Source organism: Gallus gallus, chromosome 2 (genome assembly GCF_016699485.2).
Source record: "Gallus gallus isolate bGalGal1 chromosome 2, bGalGal1.mat.broiler.GRCg7b, whole genome shotgun sequence".
Classification (NCBI taxonomy): domain Eukaryota; kingdom Metazoa; phylum Chordata; class Aves; order Galliformes; family Phasianidae; genus Gallus; species Gallus gallus.
Genome location: NC_052533.1, coordinates 41,056,284 through 41,083,433, shown reverse-complemented (window position 1 = coordinate 41,083,433; position 27,150 = coordinate 41,056,284). Strand labels below are relative to the sequence as shown.

Genomic DNA, 27,150 nt, shown 5'->3' with positions numbered 1-27,150 from the left:
AGAGACATATCTGGGTGCGTTGAGTGTCACATGCTTGGGCTTGTCTGGGCTGCACTGCTTGAAGAGGAATTGCCATGGCTCCCTTGGGCACTGGGTGCATGCCCATGGTTGGGCTGGGCTGCTCTGTAGGGCAGAGCTGTCACCATGATGGTGTGGGGCAGGGACTGGCCACAGGGTGGGCTGAGCCGGTCCTCAGGTGGGACGGTTTTAGGCGTTTGATGCAGCAATGGCAGCTCAATCAAAAAGCAGTTCATGCTTGCCCTGGCTGAGCTCCTGTGCCATCAATGCTGATCATTGACTTGTTTGATTCTTATCTGGATTCCTTCTGCTTTTTGCCTTCCTCTGCTTGCAGTGTCCCTTAAACATTTCCAGCCTTGTGTGTTCCTCTCCTCCCCCCAGTCCATGTTGATAAGGTATCTGAAAATTCCATGTGCTGTCTTTTTATTAAGATGTTTTGTTAAGGCACTACTTTTTGTTCAGGACATTACTGGCTGCATAATGATAAGCATATATGGCTTACAAATATTATAGGGGGCAAATTAAGGGACTGGCTGTGTGGTCTTTGCTCTTCCTGTTTCAGGTCTTTGTGTTTTGATTCTTCCCTTTTATAATTCCTGTCATTTTTTCACATTCAGGATAGTTCTTGATGTTTTGAGCTTGAATCATAGTATCATAGGATGGCTTGTGTTGGAAGGGACCTTAAAGTCCACGCAGTGCCACCCTCCTGCTGTGGACAGGGCTGCCACCCACTGAATGAGGCTGCCCAAGGCCCCATACAACCTGGCCTTGAGCACCTTCAGGGATGGGGCATCCATCACAGTTGAAGCACTTCTCAGCATTTCTCCATAGACACACTTTTGTGCCATGAGGTCACAGGGCATTTTGTTCTGTGGCCCTGTGCTAGACAGGGCTGAGCCCTTTTCATGCCTGCTCTGTGTGCTATACTGGGGGCACAGCGCCCATGGTGCAGGTTTGTATGGCAGGGTCTCACCTGGATGCTCTGCTTTGGTATGTGCTTTGGGAAAGGAATAGTGTTGGTATTTAAATAGCAGGGAGGAATATTATCTTTGAGATCAGCTGGAGCTTTACCTGAAGATACTCAACGGGAGGGCACAACATCTGAATAGTTTTCACAATACCTCAGCAGTCAAGTCTTAGAGCTGCTGTTTGAACCTCATGTTTACCCAAGCCATCAAACAAAAGAAAGGCTGCTCCTAGCTGAGTTGCTGATTGATGCTGTGTAAAGGTGATATAAAGAAAGAATGGGAAATAGCCTTGTGGGCTTTTTCCCTTTCTTCCCCTTTCTCTTCCCCCTGGAGCTTCTGAATAACTTTAAATGGATTTTTTGGGGGGGGTTGTTTATCTTTTATTTCTGCTGCTTGTCTCATTCGCATTGCACATGTGAGCCTTAGCTCATCCTGGAAGTCTCTGTGGATAATGGAAAAAATCAGAGGGTTTATGGCGTAATGAAGCAAATTAACTCTGACTAGCTAAAAGCGGCATCATTTTTGCTCGGGTTGCTCAATGCATTTTTCAGGGTCCGAGGGGAGTCTGGCAAGCTGCTGCTCTGTGCAGGTCCTCACCCCATACGTGAGCAGGCTGCCTCAGCTCCCAGCTACCTGAATGTGACCTAGGAGAAACAACTGTGCTTGGGAGGTGCTAGGTGGGTGCAGACAGCAGTGTGGCCCTTCCCTTTCTCCAATGTGTGCAGCAGCAGGACCAGCACTGCTGTAGGACTCTCCCCTGCCCAGTTCCTTCAGAATCTCTTTTAGACCTGCCTGTGAATCTGTCTAACTTCTCAAGCCTGTTCACACTGCCCCCGTCCACAACCCTGTGATAAGGTGTCCCAGGAATCACTACCGGTTGTGGAGGAGTCTGCTCTATTCAGTGCTGTAAACCAGTCTGTTGAGGACCAACCTGTGTTTGAGGCAGCTGTGGGGCTGGAGATGGTGGTGAGAAAAATGCCATTTCACAGAGGAGTCCATGGAGACTCAGGTCGATCAGCTGAAAAAGAAGTGAGTTGCAGTGAGGTTGAAATGATGTGCCCCTGTTCAGAGTGCAAATTTCCTACCGCAGCACAGGACAAACCTGACAGAATCACATAGCAGAAAGTGCCACGGGTACCTTGTTGGGTCTGTTCCTATCTTCTTCCACTGGGAGCCAGTAGGACACAGTCCCCTGGTCTTATCCTTTTGGAATATTTTTTTCCTGCCTTAGTAACAAAAGTACATTTATAGTCAATGTAACCATCTTTGGGGGTTCAATTCAAGTCACTTCCTTTCAGGAAAAGCTTTGTTACCTTCATGGCCAGACCTTGGTGCTCATGCCAGCAGAGCACTTTTGGGTTTTTCCAGGATAATGGTGTTGTACCACATAACCATTGGGTCCTGAAATTATATCGATTAGAGCTTCACATACCAGATTTCAAGTTGCACCCCTGGCAGCTACCTGGCTCTCCTCTTCCTGCTTGCTCCTTGCTGTCCATTTGCAGTAGCTAGGAGGGGTGGCTGCAGTTTGAGGGTATCCTCTATAGCCTGCTCCTTAGTGGTGTCAAGGCCCGCTGCCAGCAGATATAAGAGATAACAGGGAGAAAAGAGAAATCCAAAGGCTTTCTTAGCAGCTCATTTGTAATCAGTGGGCGATAGACACTGATTTATATGGGTAGCGATTGGGTCTCAGAAATCCATTCAAGCTTATAATTATCTTGGTGTATGTGGAAAGTTGTATTCACGGCTCCTCAAACCCATTAGAGCCTCACATTTTTCTAAATGGGGAAAAGATACCCTTCAACTTTATCTGTTCACCTTCTCAGAGCCAGAACATCTTTCTAAATGTTTCTATCTCTTCTGAGGCCTGCACCCATGCTGGTACCAGGAGCTCCTGCCCCAGCTCCTGAGGCAGAAGGGGAGAAGATCTCCACAGAGGAGACCCTGCAGCCTCCCTGAGCCTATGCCAGCTCTCTGTCATCTGCACAGCAATAGAAGTGCCATCTCACGTTCAGAGGGAGCCTCCCATGTGTCACTTTGTGTGTCGTTTCAGAGCCAGGTTTTGCTCTTTAAGAGGAAACTTGGCTGGAAAGCTGCACAGTGGAAAAGAATCTGGCAGTGCTGGTGGACAGCCGGCTGCATGTGGGCCAGCAGTGTGCCCAGGTGGCCAAGAAGGCCAATGGCATCCTGGCTTGTATCAGAAATAACACAGCCAGCAGGAGCAGGGAGGTGACCATCCCTCTGTTCTCAGCGCTGGTGAGGCCGCACCTCGAGTGCTGTGTTCAGTTTTGGGCCCCACACTGCAAGAAGACATCGAAGCCCTGGAGTGTGTCCGGAGAAGGGCAACAAAGCTGTGAGGGGTCTGGAGCACAGGTCTGAGGGGGAGCGGCTGAGGGAGCTGGGATTGTTCAGTGTGGAGAAGAGGAGGCTCAGGGGAGACCTGATTGCTCTCTACAGCTGCCTGAAAGGAGGCTGTGGTGAGGCGGAGGTCGGCCTCTTCTCCCAGGTATCAGCAATCGGGTGAGAAGTAACAGCCTCAAGTTGCTCCAGGAGAGGTTCAGGTTGGACGTTAGGAAAAATTTCTTCTCAGAAGGAGCACTGGCACAGGCTGCCCAAGGAGGTGGTGGAATCACCATCTCTGGAGGTGCTCAAGAACTGTGTGGATGCGGCACTGAGGGACGTGGTCAGTGGGCGTGGTGGGGGTGGGTTGACAGCTCAGCTAGGTTATCTCTTTAGATAACCTAGGTCTAGGTTTAGAGGCCTTTTCCAACCTTATGATTCTATGAACGATCCTGTGATTGCATGAACTTACAGAAGGTGTGACCAGGCCTGGTGACCACCTGCAGCACTCTGCATCCCACCTCCTCCCCCAGCAATGCCCCATGGGCTCCTCTGGGCCACAAAGCTCAGGTAGACTGTGGACATATTAAATTTTTTTTTTCTTTTTGCACAGTGAACATTGTTAAAGTACTTCTCCATGGGAAGGGGGAAGGTGTGAAAATGAGATCAGAATTTCCGAATGCTGAGGTTGGAGCATCTGTCTCTAGGCTCTGTGGCTTTATCACCGCAGTTTGGCTGCTCATCCCTTAAGTCTGTCTCCTGCAGCAGCCAATCCATTCCTGTTCCAATGGCACCAGAGGGCGCTTGGCATGAAACAGCCTACCCAGGGCAGTGGGCATGATCCCAAGTGCTGGAGCTCAGGGAGCGTTTGGACAGTCCTCTCAGACATTGGGTTTGGGTTTTGGGTGGTGCTGTGTGGATCTGGGAACTGGACTCAATGATCCTGTGGGTCCCTTCCAACTTGAGGTACTCTATGATTCTGTGATTCTATTACTAACCATAGATTATAGATCATGATACAAATGATGCCAATCAATCTCAATGGCCAGAGCACCAAAAAATGGCTTTTAACACATGAACTCCTTTCAAGTTGCTCAGAAATCCTCTCCTGGCTCCAGCCACTCCAGCTGTCAGTGTGGCTCTCTGCTGTGCTGCTATTGAATGGCAGCAGACACTGCTAGGAACCTTTGAAAGGTATTTTTGGGCACACACACACAGACCTGGGGCTCACGTTGCCAGGTGCAGTGCTGTGGGACCGGTGGGGTCCCTGGGCTCTGCCGCTCCCCTGCTTGTCCCAGCTCAGGGGCTCAGGAGCAGTCCGTGTCACTTTACCCTCTACCTGCACCTCCTGGATCAAATAGGCTGTCCGTTTTTAAAAGAAAAAAAGGGAAAAAAGCAGCAAGAAGGGCTTTTATTGTGAAAAAGAGACTCTTCGAATGCCTGCTCCCCCCTTCCCAGCCTCTCTGCTCCCCCCACCGGGAGGTGGGTCCGGGCTGCTGCCGAGTTGGAAAACTGGCGGCTGGACTTGGCCAGGCGTCCTCGGTGCAGGGACTGCCGCCAGCCTGAGGGGCACGGGGCAGCAGCGCCTGGCCTGGCGCCTGGGGGACAGGGGATGTGGATCAGCCACCCAGATATTTTATATATAAATAATGTATTTAATATCCTGGTACTGCACGGAATTGCTGCTGGGGAGCAGTGCCAGCCCAACAGTGACCGCGTGCAGCAAAGCCCACGAGGAGCAGCGTGCCGACAGACACTGCCAGCCATGGTATGGTATGGTATGGTATTGTATGGTATGGGAGTCTCCTTGCCGAGCTGGGGGTGGGAGGAGGTGTGGAGCCTTCTCAGAGGGCTCACATGGACCAACGCCATGGGATGCGATGCGAGGATGTCCCCCAGCTGTTCCCATCCTTGGGGGGATGAGTCTGGAGGGACCTCTCCCAGGGCTGGGGCATGTAGGCAAGGCTCCAGTGTGGGTCTGTCCTCGTTGGTAGTACGGGGAATGCACACAGCAAGTCGTGAGGATACCCATGGACACAGTTCCTTGGGCTGAGGAGCTGCTGTCGGGCAGGGTGATGCATTTTCCTGCTGGTCTCACGGAAGAAAGAGTACTTAATTATTGTGAAACAGTGAATCTCTGTGGCAGTGTCACCTATGTCACCGCAAGGTCTCTGAGTCCCAGGAGCTGCGTGACTGTGGGAGCCAGTGTGTCTGTCAGGGCAGCAGTGCTGGTGTGTGTGTGTGTGTGTGTTTGTGCAGGGGGATGTGGCACTCAGCAGTGTTCGTCCCACCACTTGCACGCACTGGTCTGAGTTTCCCAATTAACAATCTTCAGCAAAAGGAAAAAAAGAATGAGTGGGGAGGATGTCACCCATCTGGGGATCAGAAGTGGCTCCTGCACACAAAGGAAGAAGGGGGGCAGCTCTCCCCATGCCAGGCTCCCTCTGCAGTGCTGCCCTCCCTCCCAGCCCGCGCTGTGCAGCCTTTCTCAGTGCCTGCAGTGCATGCCAGGTGCTGCTGTGGTCTCCCTGCTGGAGCAGGGCATTCACTTTCCATCTGGATTTCCATTCCCCCTTTGTGAGAGCAGGTCTGCTGATGCCATGGTTTCTTCTTGGTGAATTCCTGTATTGATTGATTTCGCTTTTAATTGGTGTTAGATCTAGACACTCGAAGGCGGGTTAGTGGCAGTGAAGGGGATTGATTTCCAGCTGTGCCTGAGCTGCTTGTCCTGTTGCTTCATCTGTGGATAAACCCTAAGCAAGGCACTCGGATGATTTCTGACTTCTCCCGGCTTCTGGCTTCAAAATCTACCAGCAAGGAATTTCCAGCAGCTCCATTGTTCTCCCGGCATGAGGCACTATGGCCAAGAGGGGCTGACTGCACTTTATTACTGCTCTTGCAGAGCTGCCGGATGCCAGAATTTCCCCTCCTGCTTCCCAGGCTCAGCGCCCTGCGGCTGCTCACTGTGCCCTAGGGCAGTGCCCATTCACCTGGTGAGGTCTGCTGGGAGAAGGGAAAGCGAGAGGCAGAGGCAAAGCCAGGCAGGGAGCAGATTCCTTTCCCTTTAATTTTCTGCATAGGAGCTGAAGGAATGGTTTAAATTGAATGAAATTATTACCTCCCTGTATTTGAGGATGGGCACGTCTGAACAATTCTGTTTTCAATCTAGCCCGGGGCTGAATGGCCCCGCTGTCCCCCCACTCCTGGCTGCAGCTGTGGAATCCCACGAATGCACTCCTTTGCTCTCCAGGAAGAAAAAAATCCCTTGGAGCAAGCGAGGGGAGATGGAGCCAGCCCGCTCACACTGCCTCCACCGAAATGCACTCAGAGCACTCCGCAGCCAGTCTACAAAGGCTGAAAATCAAAAGAGGGTTGAAATTCACCCCGAGCCCAGCCACGGGGAAAACGTAACCCCCAATAAAACAAATAGAACTGGATCGGGTCCCAGAAATGTGTAAGAGAGGTTTGGCAGTTCTTCAGGCACTCGTCAACGGGACCGGTAAGCTCACCAAGAGCAAGAAGGGAACAAAATCTGATTTCACGTTAATGTATTCCTCCCTGTAGCCCGTGTAGCTCAGAACGCTCTGCAAAAAGATGTCACTTTCCAGCACTTTTGCTCCTCACTGCTGTAATGCAGAAAGAAGCTGAACCAGCTCGACCCCACTGGGGGTGAGGAGCCAAAGCTGGTGAGCAGCTCTGGAATGCACAGGGAGAAGCTTTGGGGTCGGGGACATTGTGAGCCCAGGGACTTGTGGTGGCTCTGGGCTCCTTGCCACTATTGCTGTCCTGGCTTTGGGTGTGTTGCAGAAATCAGCAATGCAGCTGGGTCCCATGCTGCAGCTGGACACGAGTCATGAGGAGCAGGGCTTCTGGTTCCTACAGAACGTGAGGAAGAAAGGAAGGAAAGCAGCATGCAGAGGCAGCGTGTGTGCAGGATCAGAAGCGGACAACCCCAGCGTGCGGTCTGCAGGCTGCTGCCCTCCTCCAGAGCATCCTCTGTGCGGCTCCCACTGCACAAAGGCAGCACTGTTTGAGATGTGCGGGCACACGCAGCGCGGATGTTGCACAAAGGCAAGCCACATCTGTTCTGCCGGGGAAGGGGCCCCTCTTGCAGCTTCCCCGCACACATGGGAAAGCCATCCTGTGTGCATCTGGGGTACAGTATGGAGAGGAGGCGAGGAAAACCCAGCAGGAAGCGGCAGGACCGTGGGGCTCAAGCTTTAAGCACTGTAAATGCAGCATCTCGGAGGCTGTTTGCTCTGGTGGTGCTATGTGCTGACTCCTGGGATTAAATTGTTGGGAATATGAGTTGCAGCACAGATAGCATCAAGATGGAAAGTGCCCTTTCCATCAGTCATAGAACTGAACGTTCCCATTTGCCAGCTGGGAAGGTTTGGCAGGATAGACCCAGCAACACATGGCAGCAGATTCAGCGTCCCTCTCCCCCTGGGTTGCTGTGGCCCCTTTTGTATATCTGGTGGGGTCTGAAGGGGGCTGGGGCTGCCTCGGGGCTGGTAGCTGTAATTCAAGAGCTGTCTCAGTAAAGTCCCACTTGGTGAGCCGTATATCTTCCCCAGGCAGGATGATATAGGAAGGCACTTAGCAATTGAATCGTGGGCTCTCCTGCGGGTTTCCTTCAGCTCCTGCTCTGGTGAGAAAGAGATTTGGTCTCCTGGCTGCTGTGAGCTTTCCTGTTGATAAACTCATGCATTTTCCAACCATAACCAAAAGGGCGGAACCATGCCCCTCCTGGAGGAGATGCCGTGTCGTGAATTGTGTGGATGCGCCCCTGTCAGCCCCACGTTCCTGGGCAGCTGTGATGAGTGCAAGGCTTTGCAGACTCTCCTGGGAGGATGGGCTGTGGATGAGGATTTCTAGTGGCTGCTCAAGTGGTCTTTGTTAAATTGGTCACGGTGGGCTGCGTCGCCTGCTGTCCACACGGTTCTGTGGTTTATTTGTCAGGCTCCAGAAGAGAGCAGGTATGAATCTCTCATTTAAAGGCCATGTATTTCTATGACATCTTTTGTGGTTTTAAGGCTGTTTCTTACATTCCTGGATAATGAAGTTTTGGGTTTGTTTTTCTTTTCTTCCAAGCTCAACGAAGCCAATTTGATGCACTTTGGAAAGCAATTGAAAACAGGCTTCTCCACTGCAAATTCTGCCAAGGTTCAGGCGCCCTGGGAACAAAGCATCAAGGATAAAATCCTCTGACCCACACTCAGAAAGTTTTTTTTATCCCTCCTGAAGGCCAGCCTGTGCTGTATGGAGCACAGGCTGACCTTCAGGAGCCCAGGTTGTGCTGTATGTCCACGTGATGCGTGAGCACATACATTGTTTGCTCCTTGGTGTCCTGGAATGAGCAGCACATCTCTGAAGCCTTTTTATGGGTGTTTAGTTAGCTCGCCTGCTGGGAAATGTACCTAATTTCTAGAGAAGACGTGCTGTACTGTCAGTTTGTCAAGCTGGCAAAGCGGAGCAGTATGGATGGTTTTCATTTCAGGCTGAATTGAAGCCGTAGCTTCAAGTGCAGCATTTTTTACAGCATGAGCTTGGAGAAGTTCTCTTTAGAAAAGGCTTTACCCATGGCTTGTAAATATAGCACCATTTCTGCAATGCTGTATCATCTAGGTTATTATTAAATTTGCAATATCGACTGCCAGAAATAACATATAGGATGTACTCACACTTTTTTTCCCTTATTACTGTCGATGTGGCAGGGAAAACCAGGCTCTGCAAGCTGAGGAGGGAAAGGGCAGTGGTGGTCCAGGCTCGCACTGAAGGATTTCAGGCTCAGCTGTAACTTGCAGTGTTCAAAGCAAACCTGCCCAGGGTGAAGACAAAGCAGTTTAAGGCAGTAAGGATGCTTCAACCACTCACTCTGCAAACCAACTTGACATTTTAAATAAAGGATAATCATTACCATCCGTTTGGCTCTCTGTGACCAGTGTTGCTTTCCTTCACTGGAATAAACAGGGTTTTTCCCATTGCGTTTTCAGTGTTTCTCAAATGACTTCTACGTGCACCCTCGAGGGTGTGAATTCATCTAATTAAAGGCGGTCTCAGTGGCTGTGCACGCACAAGTGCTTTCTGCACCATTAACGTAAGAGTTCCCAAGTGCATTCATGAACACCGATGGCAGCACTTAAGGTCTGATTTTAGGAACGCAAAAAGCAGAGCTGTTGTTATTTGGGTTGTTTGGGGACAAGGCTCTGAAAAATACTCAGGTGGGTGGGAGGTTTCTGAGAAACTCCTCTTTATTGTTGCCACGTGTTTCTAACATGGATCTGGAGATGTATGGGAGGAGGCCAGTGTAAGCTGTGTGTGAGCAAAGCATTCCTGCCCAGAGAAGCTATGGATGCTCCATCCCTTCAGGTGGGGATGGGGCTGGATGGGGCTTTGGGTCCCGGTCTAGTGGGAAGTGTCCCTGCCCACGGCAGGAGGGTGGAAATTCGTGGTCTTTAAGGTCCCTTCCAGCCCGAAGCATTCTGTGGTTCTTGTGTGCTGCCTTTTGGAAGACACTCTAGCTGCTGGCTCCCTCTCCTACAGCATTTCATCTTTTGTTTTTTCAAGCTTTTACTCTTACAAACAATTCCTTATCCCTTCCTTGGCAGTATACTGTCCCACCATGTTCTGCTGTGGATATGCTTGTGTTTCCAAAATAAATAACTGCAAAGCAAAGAGGAACAAGGCCTTGTTCCCTACTTATTGTCTCAAGCCTTATTGCTGAATTGCTGGGAAATGTCCCTGTAAAGCAGATGGGTGGTGCTGGGCTGAAAGACAGACTTATAAAGTAGGCTGACCATCAGCAAGGAGGAGATGAGAGCTAGGTACCAGCACAGGTCCCAGCCAGCAAGGTGGCCTTTCAGCAGTGCTGGTGCTGTGATATCTGCAATGGTTTTGGGGCAAAGCAGACACAGTGGCTTAGCAATGCATAAACCCCTGATGACTTTCCTCCTTCTGATCCACAGGCCCAACGACCGTGGAGAAGGGCAGGGCTGAAGCACCCTTCCCTAGTGGCTCTGGTAGTCTTGCTGGCCCTGGCCCTGCTGGCACTCTCCTACCTTCCCTCACCACCGAATGGGGACCATGGCCGGGCCCCTTCACCCCATGTGGCACCAGCACCGCCAGCACCCGCATCGCTCCTGCTGGCACCCCGGCCCCAGCGAGATGTGGCCATCACCCCATGTGGGGACAAGCCCCCCAACCGGGAGACAAAAAGACAGAGGGGGAAAGGACGGCGGCTGAGGGGGCAGCGTGCCCCAACGCCTTCTCCTTGTGTGGATCATCCATGCAGGCAGGGCGGCTCACCTCAGGAGGACAGGCTGTGTTTTGGTGAGACAGTCCCACCATGGCTCTCAGAGGATGACATCCAGAAGATGAAGCTGCTGGCCCATGGCCAAGTAGTCTCCAAAAGCCGTGTGCCAGCCCATGGGCAGGTCCTGCGCATCCGCCTGCATGCCGATGGTGACACCCAGCCTACCAGTCCAGGGGAGGACTGTGGGGATGGGCGCTGTGGGCTCATCAAGCGCTCCACGGACCTCTATGAGGTGGTGGCCTTCCACCTGGACAGGGTTTTGGGGCTGAACAGGAGCCTGCCTGCAGTGGCCCGCCGCTTCTCCAGCCCCATTCTACCCTACAGCTACACTAATGGTGCCTCCCGGCCCCTCATTTGGTGGGCACCTGATGTCCAGCACCTGGAGGACACCAACAATGACCAGAACTCCTGTGCCCTGGGGTGGCTGCAGTACCAGGAGATGCTGCGGTCCCACAGTGTGGCCCCAGTGGCAGGAGGCACAGCCTGTGCAAGCATCCAGCGTGGTGAGTGGGGTCGCTTGGCGCTCTTCGACTTCCTCCTGCAGGTAGGGCTTGGGTGAGGGAGGCTGCCATTAGCACGGCATGGGACACCAGGTCCTCCTGCACCTGGCCGCACCTCTCTGTGCATCACATCTTTTTCCCTACTGTGGGTTGCGTAGGAGTTGTGTTTTCCTGGGAGAGAGTGCCAAAACATGAATAAAAAAATCATTGCTGAGGTATCACTTGGCACTTTCTGGGACATCCCGAAGATCGTAGAATCATAGAATCCTTGGAGTCAGAAGGGACCTCTGAAGGCCATCTAGTCCCCCTGCCATGAACAGAAACACCACAGCTAGATCAGGGTGCCCAGGGCCTTATCCAGTCTCACCTTGAAAGTCTCCAGGGATGAGGCATCAACCACATCACTGGGCAACTTGTCCTGGCGCCTTCAGCTTCCATACTGCCCTGTCTCAGGTGGTGAATCTCACACATGACTTGGGTGAGCTTGTAGTGAGCATCAGTAACCAGCAGGATGCTAAATAAGAAAAACATCCCCAAAACCTACACTGGGGCCTGCCTCTGCCTTTGTGCCAGCACACTCAACCCCGAAGCAAACATGGCCTTTCAGGGAACATGGAAACCTGTGGAGAAGACACTCAGTGCTGAGTTTGGCTCTGGATGGTTGGGTTTGCCAAGCAAAATTCAAACCAAAGAGGAAATTTTTTCTGCTCAGCTCCAAAGATTGTAACATGTCGTGAATCCTCCAGGCTTCAAGCCCAGGCAAAGTCCATCTGACAACAAAAAGAAAATCCCTGCCACCAGGCAGCTTTCCTTCATCTCCCCATCACAGTGCAGAACAAGAAGGCACAAGTCTGTTTATTTTTTCTTTTCAGAGTCTTCAAACAAAAAAATGTATATCCTTCATGCTCATGAAAAGTTCATTTTCTGGAGGCTTGGGTTTCATAATTGCTGGCTTTTTAGAGGGTATGAATGTCTGCTCTCCTGTGGTACAGCTTCAGCCCAGTGTGGCTTCTGTTGCTCTGCACCACATGGGTGCTGCAGTGGCTCAAGACAGGGGAGTGCTTGGTGAAGGCAGCATCTCCTGCACCAGCCCTGGGGCTTCCATGTGCACGCTCCAGAGACGTACTGCATGGGAGTCAGCACTCATGTGCCTTTGTGTGGTAGTGCCTTCATCCTCCTCCTCCTCTTCCTCCTTGGGGTGAACAGTGCCTCATCTTCTGTCTGGAAAATGATAGCCTGTGCTGTGAGAGATTACTGCACATCACAGGTGGTTATCATGTATGATGGGGCAACCTTGAGGAGGCAAAAGGGATTACTATGGAAAGAAGACCTGTTCAGGTACCTCACAGCTGCAACTTTGATTAGTAGACAACGGACAACTATCTGAAAGGGCAATCATACATATAGATACATACATGCAAAGAAAAGAAAAGGAAAAAAAAAAAAAGGAGAAAAAGACAAAAAAGATAATGTGTGCTCTCATTATTCTTTTTTTCTTCCTTTTTTTTGGCACACTGACCATTAATCTTTATAACATCAGACTGTGGCTGGCAGAGGAGGAGCAGTCGTGGCTGGGCTTGGAAATGTTTTAGATGAAACAGCCAAACAAATGGGAAGATTAACCAACTCCTCTCCCTCCTCCAGGCCCAAATCCTATCGAGCACAGTGGAAAAGCTGAGTCTCCAGAAGCAAAGCCATCCAGTTTTAAGGAGACTTTCCCTCAGAGGGCTGAAACAGTGAAATGATAAATCAAAGAGCAATCCACAGGTTTTTTTTTTTTTCTTAATAGCTCCAATGGAACCCTCCCGTGTGGAAAAATCACACAGAGGCACGAAGCCAGCAGGATGCTGTAGAAATGAAATGATTTCTCTCAGAAATGGCGCTAGCATCCTGCAGTACATACTGGAGAGTGGGAAGCCGTGAGCTTTGAACCCTCCCATGCAGCCCTCCACCAGGCACTGAGATCTTCATCGTCTTCGACAAGGTTTTAGAATTTGGCTTCTTCCCATCTGCTCTCCTTCTGTGTTTCAGAGCTTTTTTTGCTGAAAATGGGGAATAGAGAAACTCAGGACTTGATACAAAGGCTACAGTGTTGGCCACAGAAGTCTCTGGGGCTCTACAAGTCTAGGAGTCTTGCACACGGCTCCCCAAAGCCCTCTTCTCTTTCTGGTGATGCAAGAGTTACTCAGGCTTGTCAGCGCACTACTTGAGAGCTCCAGCAGTCGCAGATTAAGTTTGACAAATACTTTCCCCTCAAGGCTGCACAAGCAGAGTGCTGGTCCTTCCCTTTTTCCCCCTCCCTACACCCAGCGGAAAGACCAAGAAGAAAAAGACAAATGTCTGGTGTTTCACTGCCTGCTTAACACCCAAACTACCTTGCTGACTCAGTCCTTCGGGATGCAGCGGTCCTGGTGGGCTCAGCTTCTTCCTGATGATGGCTACCCCTCTGTTATGGGCTTTTCTATGGCAGTTTCCCCTTTCCTCTCCATCAGGAAGCTGGGACTGGTGGCTCTTGGTGCTGGGAGAAGAGATCCCCGTCCCAGCCAAACCTGGAACCAAAGAGAAGCTTAAATCAAAGGTGCTTGTAACAGATTTTGAGCTGAGCATGTGGGAGAAGGTGTGGCTCATGTATCTGTGTTACAGCAGCAGGGTCTGATGCACCCTTTACGAGGGCCATTTGGGATGAGATGTGAATCTAAGTGACACAGGGAGAGCTGCTGGGGTACAGCTGGTCAGAACTTTGGAGGTGCTCTAAATGTGTCGGTACCCAGCTGGTCCATCTCTCAGGGCTCATCTGGGGCACTGGAATCAGCCTCCACCATACACCTCGTGGGTCTGGCACCAAATGTCCATGGTTTCAGATGTCCATGGGGGACTGGAGGTGGCTGGGACAGGGCAGAGCCCCGCTCTGTGCATGCTGTCCCCAATTCTCTCCTCCTGGGCTTTCGTCAGGCTCACTCCAGCTTGACTCCCTGCCTCCGGCTGCTGGGAATGCTGGCAAACTTCAGGAGGGTGCTTGGGAAGCATTGACTCATCACCACCACCATAACCACAGCGTCCTAACCGCAGTGTCTCCTTCCCCTTCTTGGCGTCTTGGACTCAGGATTTCCACACCCTGGTGGCTTTTGCAGAACCATGCTGGTTTGTTGGGAATCTGGCCCAAAACTTCTCCCGACCGTAACTATCATGGGCTTCTGTGTGGTGCCTCCAGGACTGTGCAGAGCTTGCTTCTCCCTGATACATGAGTGCATTTAATGTCTGCATAAATCATCTCAGACTGTCTTCACCTCCTGTGCAGACTATTATTCTGCTATGAAAGAAAACAATGCTGCGGGTGAGAGAAATTGGTGTGCTGAGCTTTTTAGTATGTGGACAAAGGAAATGTATGGAAGAAATGTGATGTTTTCTTTCGTTTCAATGTGTTTCATGTCAAAAGGCACTTTAGCACTTTAACGGGTAGCTCTCCCAGTGGAGAAATGCTGACTGGAGTGCTTCATTAAACGTCAGGAAATAGAGGGATTTGTTAAGGAGCTCTGGTGTGGGACTAATCTGTTTCTTGCAGGGTTATGGAAGTAATAGCCATGGAAAACAAACCTTGCATTTCCTGTGGCATCTTCCCCAGTGCATAGCTGTTTTTCCTACTGGGCCTTGTCTTGAAGCATGACTTGTTAAATTTTACTAATTATCAGAGTGAGATGAGCAGGCAATCACTTGTAAGTTGCTCACCCTTGACCATCTACAGCCCTGCAACTGCTTCAGGAGCCTCCATGCACCCTGAGGCCTGGCTCCTGGCTCAGCACCAACAACCACAATAACCTTTGTGCTACAGCTGGGCTGCTCGCTGCTGAGCTTGCCTTGCTTCACAGCCCTGGCACCCAGCTGACATGTCTCACTGAGGTTATTTTGCATTCCCCTTTGTGTAGCCCTTCACTTCAGCTGTGAGCATAGCCCACTTGGTCTGTGCAGCATGTGGTGTCTGAACTCCAGCAGGAAAACTTGTCATTGTCACCTCTGTCAGGCTCCTCTCTAGTCCCAAGGCGTTTTACAAGTCATCTCAGCTTCTGAGCGCTTCCCTGTCTCTCTCATGCACTGGTGTAAGCAGCTTTTCTACTTAATGACTGCTGAGGATCCTTAAAAACATGTTATTTCCATCTGAACAAGAAAAGCTCCTTGTGAGAAACACTTAGCACCTGTCCATGCAGGGCATCTGCTCCCACTGAGGACCCCAAATATCTCCCACAGGTTCATGACCGTCTGGACCGATATTGCTGTGGATTCGAGCCCGATGCCTTCGAGCCCTGTGTGGAAGAGATGCTCCATGAGAAGTGTCGAAACCCATCCGAGTTGTTCCTGGTGCACATCCTGGTATGTTCCCAGCCCCTGTGACCCCTTCCTCCTGCTCCACGTCCTCTGGGCTGCTCTGGACAAAATATAAGATGTCTGGGAGGTGCTGGCAGCTGCAGGTCCCACAGGGTTACTCAGTGCATTAAAAAGTCAGCCTAAAACATTAGGCTGGTGACTCCCCATGGTAGGCAAGCTTCTCCTTCCCACCTCTGCTGGCAGGTCCGGAAGAGCGCTCCATCCCGGCTGGTGTTCATCGACAACGCAGGTCGGCCACAGCAACCAGAAGCAAAGCTCAACTTCAGGCTGCTGCAGGGCATAGACAGGTGAGAAGGGAAATGCATGAGCACCTGGTGGGATATCTCCTCCCTACCTTCCTGTTTCTCATGTGCAGGCTTTGATGATTTCTGCGTCAGTGTAACTGATGGCAGTCTTCATCTCCCTTCGTCATTTCAGCTTCCCGGAGACAGCTGTGGCCGTGCTGAGGTCAGGCTGCCTGGCCCACAGGCTGCTGAAATCGCTGTACACAGACCAGGAGCTCTGGGAGAGCCAGGGAGGTGCTGTGGGGCTGTGGCCTCTGCTGCAGGTCCTGGAGAGGCGGGGACAAATCCTGCTGCGGTACCTCCAGGAGCACAACCTGACTGTGGTGAGGGACACCCTGCACTGAGCCCCACAGTGACAGGGCGACCTCGTGCCCTCAGCATCTGCAATGTGAAACTGCAGGTGGGTTCTTGCTTGTCCAAAAGGTGCCTGTTTATTAAGCCCTGTTGGTAGGATGTCCTGGAAAAGGACAAGGGGTTGTGGGGTGCAGGAAAGAGGAAGAGGAGACTTTCTGAAACAACCGACAGACGTTTGGAAAGGCATTAAGCAAGATTTATCACACAGTGTGCTCAACGTGGAGTTTTCAAAGAAGGAGAACATCTGTGAGATTTCAGGTGTTCCCAAAATAACAAAAGTAGAGAGTCTGGAGTGGTGTGGGGAAAAGCAGAGGGAACCCTAATAATCAGGGACAGGTCACCAGAGCTAAGCTCTGCCTTCCCCCATGGTGGAGGTGGCATGTGCCTAATGTCTGCATTAAGCTATCTCTAAGGCTTGCAGAAAAATCTTACCAAACACCCAGGACAACTTCGACAGAAAGCAATCAAGTGCAAAATGCCTTCTGAGCATGGTGACAATGAAACAGAGCCTTTCTCATATCTTCCAGCATTGCTCACCAGCCAAGCAGTGGTTTAATTGGTTCTCAATGGTCAGGGCTGAGAGCAGAATGAAGTAGAGGAGACCAGCATGGGTTCCTGTGCATGCTGCTGCCCAGTTGCCCTTGAGCTGGAGAAACTGTCCACCTGTACAGCCAGAGAGGCAGAAAGCAGGCACTCACACCGATCCTGCTGCATCCATCTCAGCAGCGTGTCAGGTTTAGAGCCTGCCAGGGGATACTTTTGTAGCCGTGCTGATAAGTGTAGGCAATTACCTTTTCCTCTTGCTTAAGAGAAGATGAAGTGAGGCTGGAGTGACATTAATCAGTGAGTGCTCTCAGAAAGCACTGGCACTCAGCACCGCCTGCGCCTCAGCATCCCGAGCCCCAGCAGCACTTTGCTGTGGTCCTGCCCTGGTGCTGGCGAGGGAAAACCCATGTGCCATCAACATCTCCTCTGCCAGGACACCCTGCCGAATCCCATCCCATGAGTACTCATTATGAGGAGGTGATCTTAGTTTGTAAGAATGGAGGAGAACAAAAGAACTCATCCTGTGTCCAAAATATCTCATCCATAATAATAAATGAGACTGATAATCATAAAATCATAGAATCACTAAGGCTGGAATCATTAAGGTTGGAAAGGACAGGATCACCTACCACCAATACTGCCCACTAAATGATGTCCCTCAGTGCCACATCCACACGGTTCTTCAACACCCCCAGGGACGGCGACTGCACCACCTCCCTGGGCAGCTGTGCCACTGCCTCACTGCTCTTCCTGAGAAGAAATTCTTCTTCATATCCAACCTGAACCTCCCCTGGCGCAACTTGAGGCCATTCCTTCTCATCCTATCGCTGGTAGAGAACCTGGGAGAAGAGGCTGACCCCCACCTCACCACAGCCTCCTTTCAGGCAGCTGTAAGAGAGCAATCAGGTCTCCCCTGAGCCTTCTCTTCTCCACACTGAACAACCCCAGCTCCCTTTTGCTCCAGACCCTTCACAGCTTCACTGCGCTTCTTTGGGCATAATGAATGTAATGAAATGGAACATAATGAAATCCAGAAAACACACCATGGTAAGCTCCACGGTAGCTGTGGCATTAGTTTGGATGTGTAGCATTAGTCATAGTCATTAAAATGAGAAACTTCACTAAAAGTGAGTTTGTCATCCCATGCAAACTGAGTTCTCAACAAGGACAGAGGGGAAGGAGAGGTGATGCCCAGTGGCTAAAGCTGTTGGCTTTTCTGGGCTGAGCAGCAGCCTTTGTTGTGCTTTTGGTTGAATTGGCTTGACCTTAACACTGCATGAGGTACTGGGGATCTTTCTAGCTTTTTGGCATTTCCCTACCTGAAACATGAGTTTGCTGGCTAAACACATGTGGGACCATCTGTGAGCCTTTATGCACCTGAATCAAAGTACATATGTCTGCCCAAGATGTACATGAAGACCCAGCAACATTGGCATAAAACATCCCCCAGAAGCATGCCACCTGGAAAAACAGAGGACGAGCACCTGGGGAAGAAGGAAAACATCTCCAAAAGGCCTTCTTGCAGCATTTGCAGGTCGCTACTTGACCTGCCCATTGCAGCCATAAGACACCAAATCCTTCCACCTTTGCAGAGCTGAGCATCCCGAGCGCCCACTGAGCACCATGAGGTCCCTGCTCATGTAAAGGCATACACAACCAGAAGGGAGCCACAAGCCCTGGAAGCTCGGCCCTGTGCAAATTTATTGTTAAATCACTGGATATAAAAATAACCCGCCTTTCAGAAAGCAATTTATTTGTGCTTTAGGTACTTGCTTAAATATTTATGTGGAATAGGAAAAAAAAAACCAAAAACCCAACACCTCTCTGACATAAGAATATCATCGTAGCAATGGCTTTAAGATTAATGGAAGCAAATTAGCCTGACGTTTTATTTACGTCCAGCAAAGAAATAGATAAACTCCCCTCGTGATGGATTTTCTTCATTAGCGGGGAGAATGCCTAAGGTAAGATTCTGACATTGTTCCCTTCAAGTGGTTAGACAAACAGTTCATCAGAAGAGTGTAAAATTGTCGGGAAATGAAGCAGATTAATGGCCAGCAGAGGGGAGATCATGGAATTTATGACATAAGTAGCAGTATCACTGGAGCCGAGGAAGAGGCTTATTAGATAAGCAACGTATGCCTGCACGCGCAACCCGAGGGCTTCGCCGGCGCACGGCAGATTTACAGCTCACGGAAAAAAAAGAGGCTGAAACAGTGAGGCAGTACTTGGCTTTCACCAGGACTGGTGCTCGGGTGAAATATCCCCGTAAAGCTCCGTGTCTGCTCACAAGCAGGGCTGCCCCAACCGAGCTCACGGGCACAGCGCTCAAAGCTCATTTTTGTGCCTGAATGGCTGACACAAGGCACTCTCCCAAGGGGAGAAAGAAAGAGGGCGCACTGCTCTGTCAGGGTCTGAGTGCAGGCAGTCCTTTGGCTTGCTGGCTGATACGGTGGGCTTCACCCCGCATTGTGGCTGCCCAGGGAAAGCCCTCCTTCACCGCGGTAGGGCTGCCAGTTGTTTAACTCCCTCACTAGAGCTTGTGAACATATTATTTCTCCCCAGTTATAAACCTCTTAGGCTTTAGGGAAAATAACCTCGTCTCTGTGCCTGTGCAGCAATAACGGTGTCCACAACTTATTTCGGAGGGTTTGGAAGCTATTACAGCAGTGATAATAATACCAATAACAACAACAATAACGCCTAGGACATTGCCAGTCTTTTGATTCTTCTAAACAAATCCCGCAGCACTGAAGGTTCATGGATCCCATATGGCTCCTCCAGCAGTTACCTCTGGAATGATAATTAGCTGTCACATGAGGCAAGCAGGGGAAAGGAAATTGTGAAGCAGTCCCTTCCCCGCAGTGGCCCATAGCCAGACTCCACAGGCATGTGCTCAGGTCAGCCACATGCAGAGGAGGGGCCTTGGTGTAAGGATGCCTGAGAAAGTCCAGTTTAAATGGTGCCATAAAGCTCCAAGTGTCCCAGTTTTGTCTCCAGCAGGTGGCATTGGCTCAACAGGGATCCAAATATAGAACCACCTAGGTTGGAAAAGACCTTCAAGATCACCAAGTCCAACCATCAACCTGAACTACCACATCCCATCACGTCCACACATCTCTTGAATATTTACAAGGATGGAGACTCCACCAACTCTTTATCCAAATATTATCCAAAACAGATCCAGAAGATGAGTTCTCTTAAATCTGACCTTCTTACCACACCTTCTGTGCTCCTTCTTGTGTACCTCTCTACTGTGCTTTGCCCCTTTGCCACTGCAGAAGGAGGCTGATGGATGAATAGGGCTTGTGCAATCACCATGAGAGCTGGCAGCTGGAAATGTGAATCAGAAGCAGTTCTTCCAGATAAGGAGTAGATTATAAGGGTACACATTGGCATTTCCAGAAACTGGGATCATCTCCCTCACCCACTTTGCAGATGTGGATTAAGAAATACCCTAAAGACACAGGCACTACTGATGAAGTGATGAAACCCCTATACTGAGGCTTTTATGAGGTGGACTGCGTGTGTGGGGACAAGCTGTATGTCACATTGACATTTGTGGGATTTTTTCTGTCAAATCAGTCCTTGCAGGGTTGTTCTGGCCCACACCTCAAGCCTCCTGCTTGGGGTCTTCAACTGGATGTCTTCATGGCTCTGTCTGGGTCAAACACCTCAAATAGTGTGAAGGCAAATTTCCCCAGAACTCATTCTCTGGGGCTATTTTGGGTTCCCTTTCTCTCTCATCCCCCCCCCCCCCCCCCCCCCCCCCCCCGGAAAAAAAAACAAAACAGATGCCTTTGCTGTGTTGTGGAAGCGATGGAGATTTGCAGAAGCCTCCAGTGCGCAGGCTATGAGGCCACCCCAGCAACACTGACATTAACTTCTATTTCGTCTAGTAACTATTTTCATTGCTAGTCCTTCCCATTTCTTGTAATTTATGATATCCATGCAACACCAGGCACCATGGGGACTTGCGATACCTGTGGCATATCTACCACAAACAACAAGCAGGAGGCAGGGAAGAGAAGTCTGATCTTTCCCTAAATCCATGAGCTCTTGCCTCCCTCTCACTTTTTGCATAAGGATTTTGCTTGACAGTTCTGTGGTTTCTCACTGATGTCTGCCCTGCAGTGCTTCCCCAATCATGTGTGTGCTGCTGGCCGAGCTGCCTGCTACTGCAGGCATGGGAACGGCTCTCCCAGTCCTGCTTTTTGGGCAGATTTTGCTCCATTTGATTTTTTTTCCCCATATCCAAGAGGATTAGCGTAGCGGGACACAGTGGCACAGGCTTTGCTGTGAGTATTTATGCAGGTGTTGGATTTTAATTGACCATCCTGGCTGCATCACGTAAGTCCCAGGGCTGATTATGTACATAAACAAATGAATTTTTTATTGCTTTGACCTCTCCTGAAACAAATTCTTGGCTCCTCTGAATTAAATACATTAAAAAAGTGGATCTGTTAAGCCAAGCGGCAGATTTGGGTTTCTAGAAAGTGCTGACAGGATACCAGGAGGCTGAGATTGCAATAATTGGAGCAAATCTTCTTAAATAGTTTTTGTTCAGTTCGGCAGGGTCTGCCAGCTCTGCTTCTTGCCCAGAGCAAATAGCCTGGGAGTAGAGAAGTGGCAGGTATATTCAGGATAAAGAGACTCAGCCTACATTTCCTTGACGTTGGGTGGGAAGTGATGGTGCATTAGTTGTGCCTTGAGAGAGGAATCAGGCATCACATGGGAAGACACAAATAAGCACGAAGAAAAAGCTCACGCTTGCCATTTAAACTGAAATCAAAAGCCAAGGTTGCAGAGATCAGGGATCTCTTTATCCTCACTGTTCCCACTGAAGGCCAGTGCAACAGTGCTGAGGAGCAGCTCAGGAGTGAGCTGTCACAGCTGGCAGGTGGTCCCTCATCTCAAGCAGGTTTGCACACCTGAGCACAGTCTTTCTTCCCCCTGCTCTGCCCATCCCTTCCTCCTTGTCATCCTCAGCTGTGGAGAAAGGTGTGGAAACTTCGCATGGGGGTTTCCAAACGGTTAGGGTCCAGCTGGGGTGTGAAGACGGGGTACAGCACTGCTCTTTCTGCATCCAGATAAAAGACATTCATTCTTCAGGAAAGTCAGAACCTTTAGCAAGCCTTGTTGGCTTCACCAATGTCAAGCATGCAGACATGTCCACAGCATATGGGGAAAGGAGCTGCACGCCTGCTTTGCTCTACTGGTGCAGCTGCTTGTGCTGTCATAGGTGACTGACTTGCTGCCATGAACAGCTGGGAAGCTTTGCAGGGTGCTGGTGCAAGCAGCCATCTCCAACCTCCATCATCTCCAACTCCATCTCTATCTCACCACAGGGCCTAAGAAACGATCTTCCCAAGCTCACGAACTCATATTCTTTTCTCCTACAAGGAAGAAGTATACAGCAGGGTCAACCTGATTCAGGAGTTCCCATCCCCCAACTAGCCTGAGCCCAGAGAAAAGCAGTTTCCACGCTGTGGTTGAACAAAAGCACACACACAAACAATGAACTCCAGTCAGTGTTCTATTTGCAGAGCAAACACAAGGCGAGAAGCTAGCACTTTCACTGCCTGGATGCTGAGAGCTGCAGATGCTTGGCTAGAGAGCAGTAAGGACTTGCTTCAGCGCCAGCCTCAACCTGCTTTTTCTGCCTGACAGCCGATTTTGTAGCAGGGCTGGTGTCTGAGGCTGAAGCACCAGAAGGGCTGGTGCCACTTGATGGGGGAGGTTGAGCCTGGAAAAGGATCCCAGTGTGAGCTAAGAAAGGTTTGGTTCGGGGGGGGAAGGAACACTTGTAATGACATCAGAAGCTGAGGTGCAATTAAAATAGTGTTTGCTGGTGAGGGAGCAAAGGAAAAGTGATGCTGCAGTAAGACAGCTTTGGAGGCAACTTGAAGAAATGCTTTCACTGTGATTCCCTGGATCTGGTGTTATCCATGTCAAAATCTAATAAAATGCGGATGTTCCTTAAGCAAACAGCTCTTAAGACTTCAGAGATCCAGGCTTATAGCAGCTGAGAGAGACTACAGATGTAATTCTTTGGTCTTAAGCAAAAACATTAGTCATTACCTCCAGCTGAGCTGAATCATTGATTCCATAAAACCAATGGTTTAACAGCCATCAATTGCAGATGATGGGCTGCTGCCCAAAGCTGGAGGCTCAGCAGGGACTGTCCCATGAGGATAACTGATTCCTGCACATGTAATTGTCTCACCATACCTTTCCAGCACCAACATGAAGAGCAGCTTCCCTTGCCAGCCTCCACGTGGCTGGAAAATGAGGCTGAGGCAGGCAATGTGGAGTCACACGCGCAGCCTGCTGCCCCTGCCAGCCCCACGTTGGCCCTCGTGGCCTGTTGGCTCCACCAGCCCCACGCACACCACACCAGAGCCCGACAGGAGTGCTGGAACTGCCCAGGAGTCAAAGAGGGCAAAGAGGACTGAACTTTTAGTCAATCACTCCAAAACGATCTCGCTCCCTTGCACACGTGTGAGGATGACAGGCAGCCACAGGGCTGATGGATGGTGCAAGCAGAGGCGTTGATGTGAGTACCTGCAGGGACGTGGGCAATGAAGTCATTTCTCTGTCTTTGCAGAGCTGCAGCCTTGAAGGTTGTCTCCTTTATTCTGTGGGGACCACAGGATGCAAAAAACAGATGCCATCTGTCCACCGCGCCTTGTAAATCAGTTTTTAATCATGCTGGGGAGAAGGCTGTCTGCTGCCGCTGTTGCTAACCAGGTCTACAGGAGTTACTCTGCAAAATTTACATTTCTGAGATGGCTCAGGGATCAGGGCTCCAGCTCCATCCCTAGGAGACTGAAATGCAATCTCTCCATCTCTTGCTGATTTTCTGCCCTGCTGTGGGGAACCACTGTGGCCGCGCACACAGCGAGCAGGCAGGGGTAGCGCTGGTTGCACCTCCAGGCTGAGCTCCCACAGTCCCAGACCCCTTACCTCTGGTTACATCTGATCTTCCCATCGTCCCACAGGGGGAAGGGATCAGCTCTGCTTCACAAAGAGCCGGATAGCCCTGTGCCACGGGTCCTGAGGTGCTCAGGGGATTGGGATGGGGGCTCGCTGGAGGGCTGCCTCAGGGGTTGCTATTTGTTGCTTTGGGTTACAGTGGATCACATAGGAGGAGGCCACAGACACATGTGGCACAGTGCTGTGCTTTCTGATCTTGTACAGCCCTGATGTGATTCTTAAAGTGAGCGTGGTGACACTGAAGCAGGCTGCCAAGGATGTCTGAAAACACTCTGAGCTGTCCTTATTCCCACTTTCTTTCAGACATTACGTTTGGAACAACCATTGCCAGTGCTACTGGGAGGCCGAAAGTGCCTCTTTGGGAGTGAAGAATCAGTGACTTGCTGGTTTCCTCCCTCTATGAAAACACCACCATTAAATCAATTTGTTTTATTAAAAAGGCAACGTCTTCAGAGAACCACAGTGCCCTTGGTTAGCTATCTCACCTGGATTTATTTTTCAGCAAAGAACTCAGCAAGGCCTTTGCAGATGTGGCCGTCGGCTTTGACCCATGCAGGTGCTCTCACAGGTGTCGTCAGCATCTCCTGTCAGGCTGCAGGAGCAAACTGCAGGGGGAGGTGTCCCTGCTTTGACACACCTGTGAAGGGTGAGGAGATGGGGGTCCTCACAAGATGCTGAGAGGGAGATGCTTCGGGTTCTGGCCAGGGCTCCACAAAGGCGGATGAGGTGCCCGGTGCACAGCTCCCGCAGCTGAGTGCAACAAAGCAAGTTTTTAAATGCTGTCCTCATAGGGAGGTGTTTACCTCTCACCAGCCTTCCTCACCCCTGCTCTGTTCCCAAGACTCACTGGCTGGGGGAGCCTGGCCAGACCCCGCACCAAAGGATGCGGGGCGCTGAGGCCCAAAAAAAGAGCAGGATGGGGTCATTCCAACACAACCTTACTGGAGATCGGGGAGCCACGACCAAGGTTGGCTTTGTCCAAATATCCCTGATGAGATCCCTCACCAGCAGCCCTGCTGATGAGCGCATTCATTTCTCCCTTCATTCTCTGCAAAAGCAGAGACTTTCAAAACGAAGCACTGCTGAGAAAAAAATATCATTGGTCTCCTGAGACACAAATCACAGCTACAACCCCATGTCAGGAGTACGGAAACAGTCTTACTATGTGCTGTAGGAGGCTTGACAAGTGGGAAAATATTTCTCAGCTGAGCGTTCTCCCTCCAGTCTGGATTAATAGCTTGGCTCCAGTTTTAGGTAGAAATTTCCCCCCTCCCTGTAACAAATACATTTTAAAATGCAAGTAGCCAGAGAGACAAAGTATCTGCTGGCTGGCTGTTCTGGGCTGCATTCCTTCCCTACATAAAGCATTCCTCTTTTAAAAGCTATTCAGATCTTCACGGCTCTTCTTCTTCAGACCTTACAGCGGTGCCTGCACTGGAATATGCGGGGAATTCAGACTTCAAGGCGTAGCTTAGTGTATGGATTGGATCAGCTGGAGCCGTGTCTGAGGAGTCGCCAGTGTGAGCCACCGCCCTGTGCCAGCCCCGAGCATCACCTCAGAGTCTGCTGGGACACAGCTTGAGGAGCCCAAGCAGCAGTCCCTTCCTCTGAAGCCTTGGCATTGCAGATGGGATTCCTTCCACAGCTGAACTGGAAAATTAATTATCCCAGTTAGGGAGCTTTAAGGTTAAGTCACAAATGGATCCCTTTCACGGACAGTTTCCAATATGCCCCTCTGCTGAGAGCCATTTTAAATGAGGCGATGCTCAGAGAGTATCACACACTGCAGAGCCCTGCCTGGACCCAGCCCAGCAAGTCTGGCTGTGCCCGTGTGCATTGCACGGCTTTCTGCTTTGGTCTTCTTCCCAGTGAGCAGTTGTATTCAAGGGACAGATTTTTGTTTATTCCTCTGCAACCTGCATGGTTATTTACATGAATGCAAAGAGTGTGACAAAAGCTATCAAGCCAGAAAAGGAAAAGAAAAAAAAAAAAAAAGAAAGAAAGAAATGCTGCCTGGTGCTGCAATTGGATGCACTGAGTCCACCGGCTTGCATTGTGGCAGGTCTTGGCATTTTGCTCCTGAAATTGATGCTTCCACGCTGTTGGTTACTCTTTCAGAAGGATTAGTGAGATGATATGGGACTGGCCTTTCAGGGCTCCCTCCGCCAAGCAGAGAGAATTTCCAAATGAGTCACTCATCTGGCCCAGAGCAGCACAAACTGAGGGGCACTACTGCTGTGCGTGTGTAATTTTCTTCTTTCCCCCCCTGAAACATGACTGCTTTAAAAGGCAACTGAGAAAGCAGAGCCAAAATCCTTGCCTCGGATTTTGTGGCTTGATTGTGCGCAGCGCTTACCTAAGCAACCTTCGTCCCAGTTAACGATGAGGAAGAATCAAACTGACCATGAATGTGCTCTGCTCTGGTTTTTAGGAGCTAAGCAGGATTTAGCGTGGTTATCAGCTGTACCCACACGGGCGAAGCTTCACAGAGCTGCTCGCATTCCCGGTGCAATGCGTGAACATCAACAATCACACAGCGCTTCTTGAAAGCATTTGCGGGCCCCTCAGTTCAAGCCAGGGGTGCTCCTTGGAAGAGGAGCTGAAGGCTGTGCTGTGGTTTGTGGCATGGCCCACCTCAGCTCTTACCCGAGGGCAGGGGTGCTCAGCGAGAGTGCAGGATCACGGCCACGAGAAACCCTGACTTTCTGAATCAGAGCGTGCTTAAAATGGGTCCTATCTCCAGGAGGTGATGGCACCTATAAAGAGAACACACACCATAGAGGATGAAGCCAACTGTTCCTCGGCAGAGCTTGCTTTCACACTTAAGCTTTGCAGCATGCTTTTGGGGAGAAAGGCTGCCCTGAGATTCCCACAACACCTCTGCAATGCAGGCGGGGGCTCTCATATCCTCACTGGAGGACATCTGGTGGGAGCTGCAGCCATCCCTCTGGCCCGGCAAAAGGAAAACGGTCTAAATGAAACAGCATTTAATCAGCAAGTACCTTCGAACCCCTAAGGAATTATTGAAAAATTCGCTTCAAAACTAGTTTTCAGAGGAAAGCTGGCACCTGAATTCCAATTTTCAATTAATGTGGTGATTATCTCCCTACCAGACCTTTGCAGGAGAGAGGGAGGGAAGAAAAATTGCCAGAGAAACAAAGCATTTCCCACAGGAGCAGCCAGGATGTGCAGCCATGGTGAGCATCCCCTTGGAGCTGCAGCAGAGACATCCCAAACTCTGAACCATTCATGCACAGAGAAAAGCATCTTTCTCTGTCTGAAGGGAACAGATGACAAAAAGTTGTTTGTGAAATACAGATGCAAACGGCAGTCCTGCCTCCTCCTTTGGTTATTTGCTCCTGGGTGGGTGCACTCGCTGGTGTTCACCTAAAAACCAGGAAGCTTTGCAAGAACTCACTCGGGCAGCAACACTCCGTGTGCCACCACCC

The 27,150-nt window shown here is 50.5% G+C and overlaps 1 protein-coding gene across 3 annotated transcripts; it reads left to right on the top strand.

The window, feature by feature from the left end:
* Positions 1-4,861: 4,861 nt before the first annotated feature.
* FAM198A (family with sequence similarity 198 member A) lies at positions 4,862-25,996 on the top strand. Of its 3 annotated transcripts, none has more exons than XR_006938588.1 (6): positions 4,862-5,094; positions 10,295-11,185; positions 15,384-15,506; positions 15,705-15,808; positions 15,939-16,205; positions 25,116-25,996. XR_006938588.1 is itself a non-coding variant. In XM_004939431.5 (5 exons), the coding sequence occupies exons 1-5, from the start codon at positions 4,939-4,941 to the stop codon at positions 16,147-16,149; spliced, it is 1,485 nt and encodes a 494-aa protein (XP_004939488.1). In that variant the 5' UTR covers positions 4,862-4,938; the 3' UTR covers positions 16,150-17,281. The 3 variants fall into 3 exon arrangements, 1 of the variants encoding a protein (XP_004939488.1); XR_006938589.1 differs by having other exon boundaries at positions 24,005-25,996; XM_004939431.5 differs by lacking the exon at positions 25,116-25,996 and having other exon boundaries at positions 15,939-17,281.
* Positions 25,997-27,150: the final 1,154 nt, after the last annotated feature.

Excerpts from the sequence above, each read along its gene's own strand:
- FAM198A (XM_004939431.5), top strand. The coding sequence starts at position 4,939 with ATGTGGATCAGCCACCCAGATATTTTATATATAAATAATGTATTTAAT. Across the intron at positions 5,095-10,294 it reads GACAGACACTGCCAGCCATG|GCCCAACGACCGTGGAGAAG; the intron begins GTATGGTATGGT and ends TCTGATCCACAG. Across the intron at positions 15,809-15,938 it reads CTGCTGCAGGGCATAGACAG|CTTCCCGGAGACAGCTGTGG; the intron begins GTGAGAAGGGAA and ends TCGTCATTTCAG.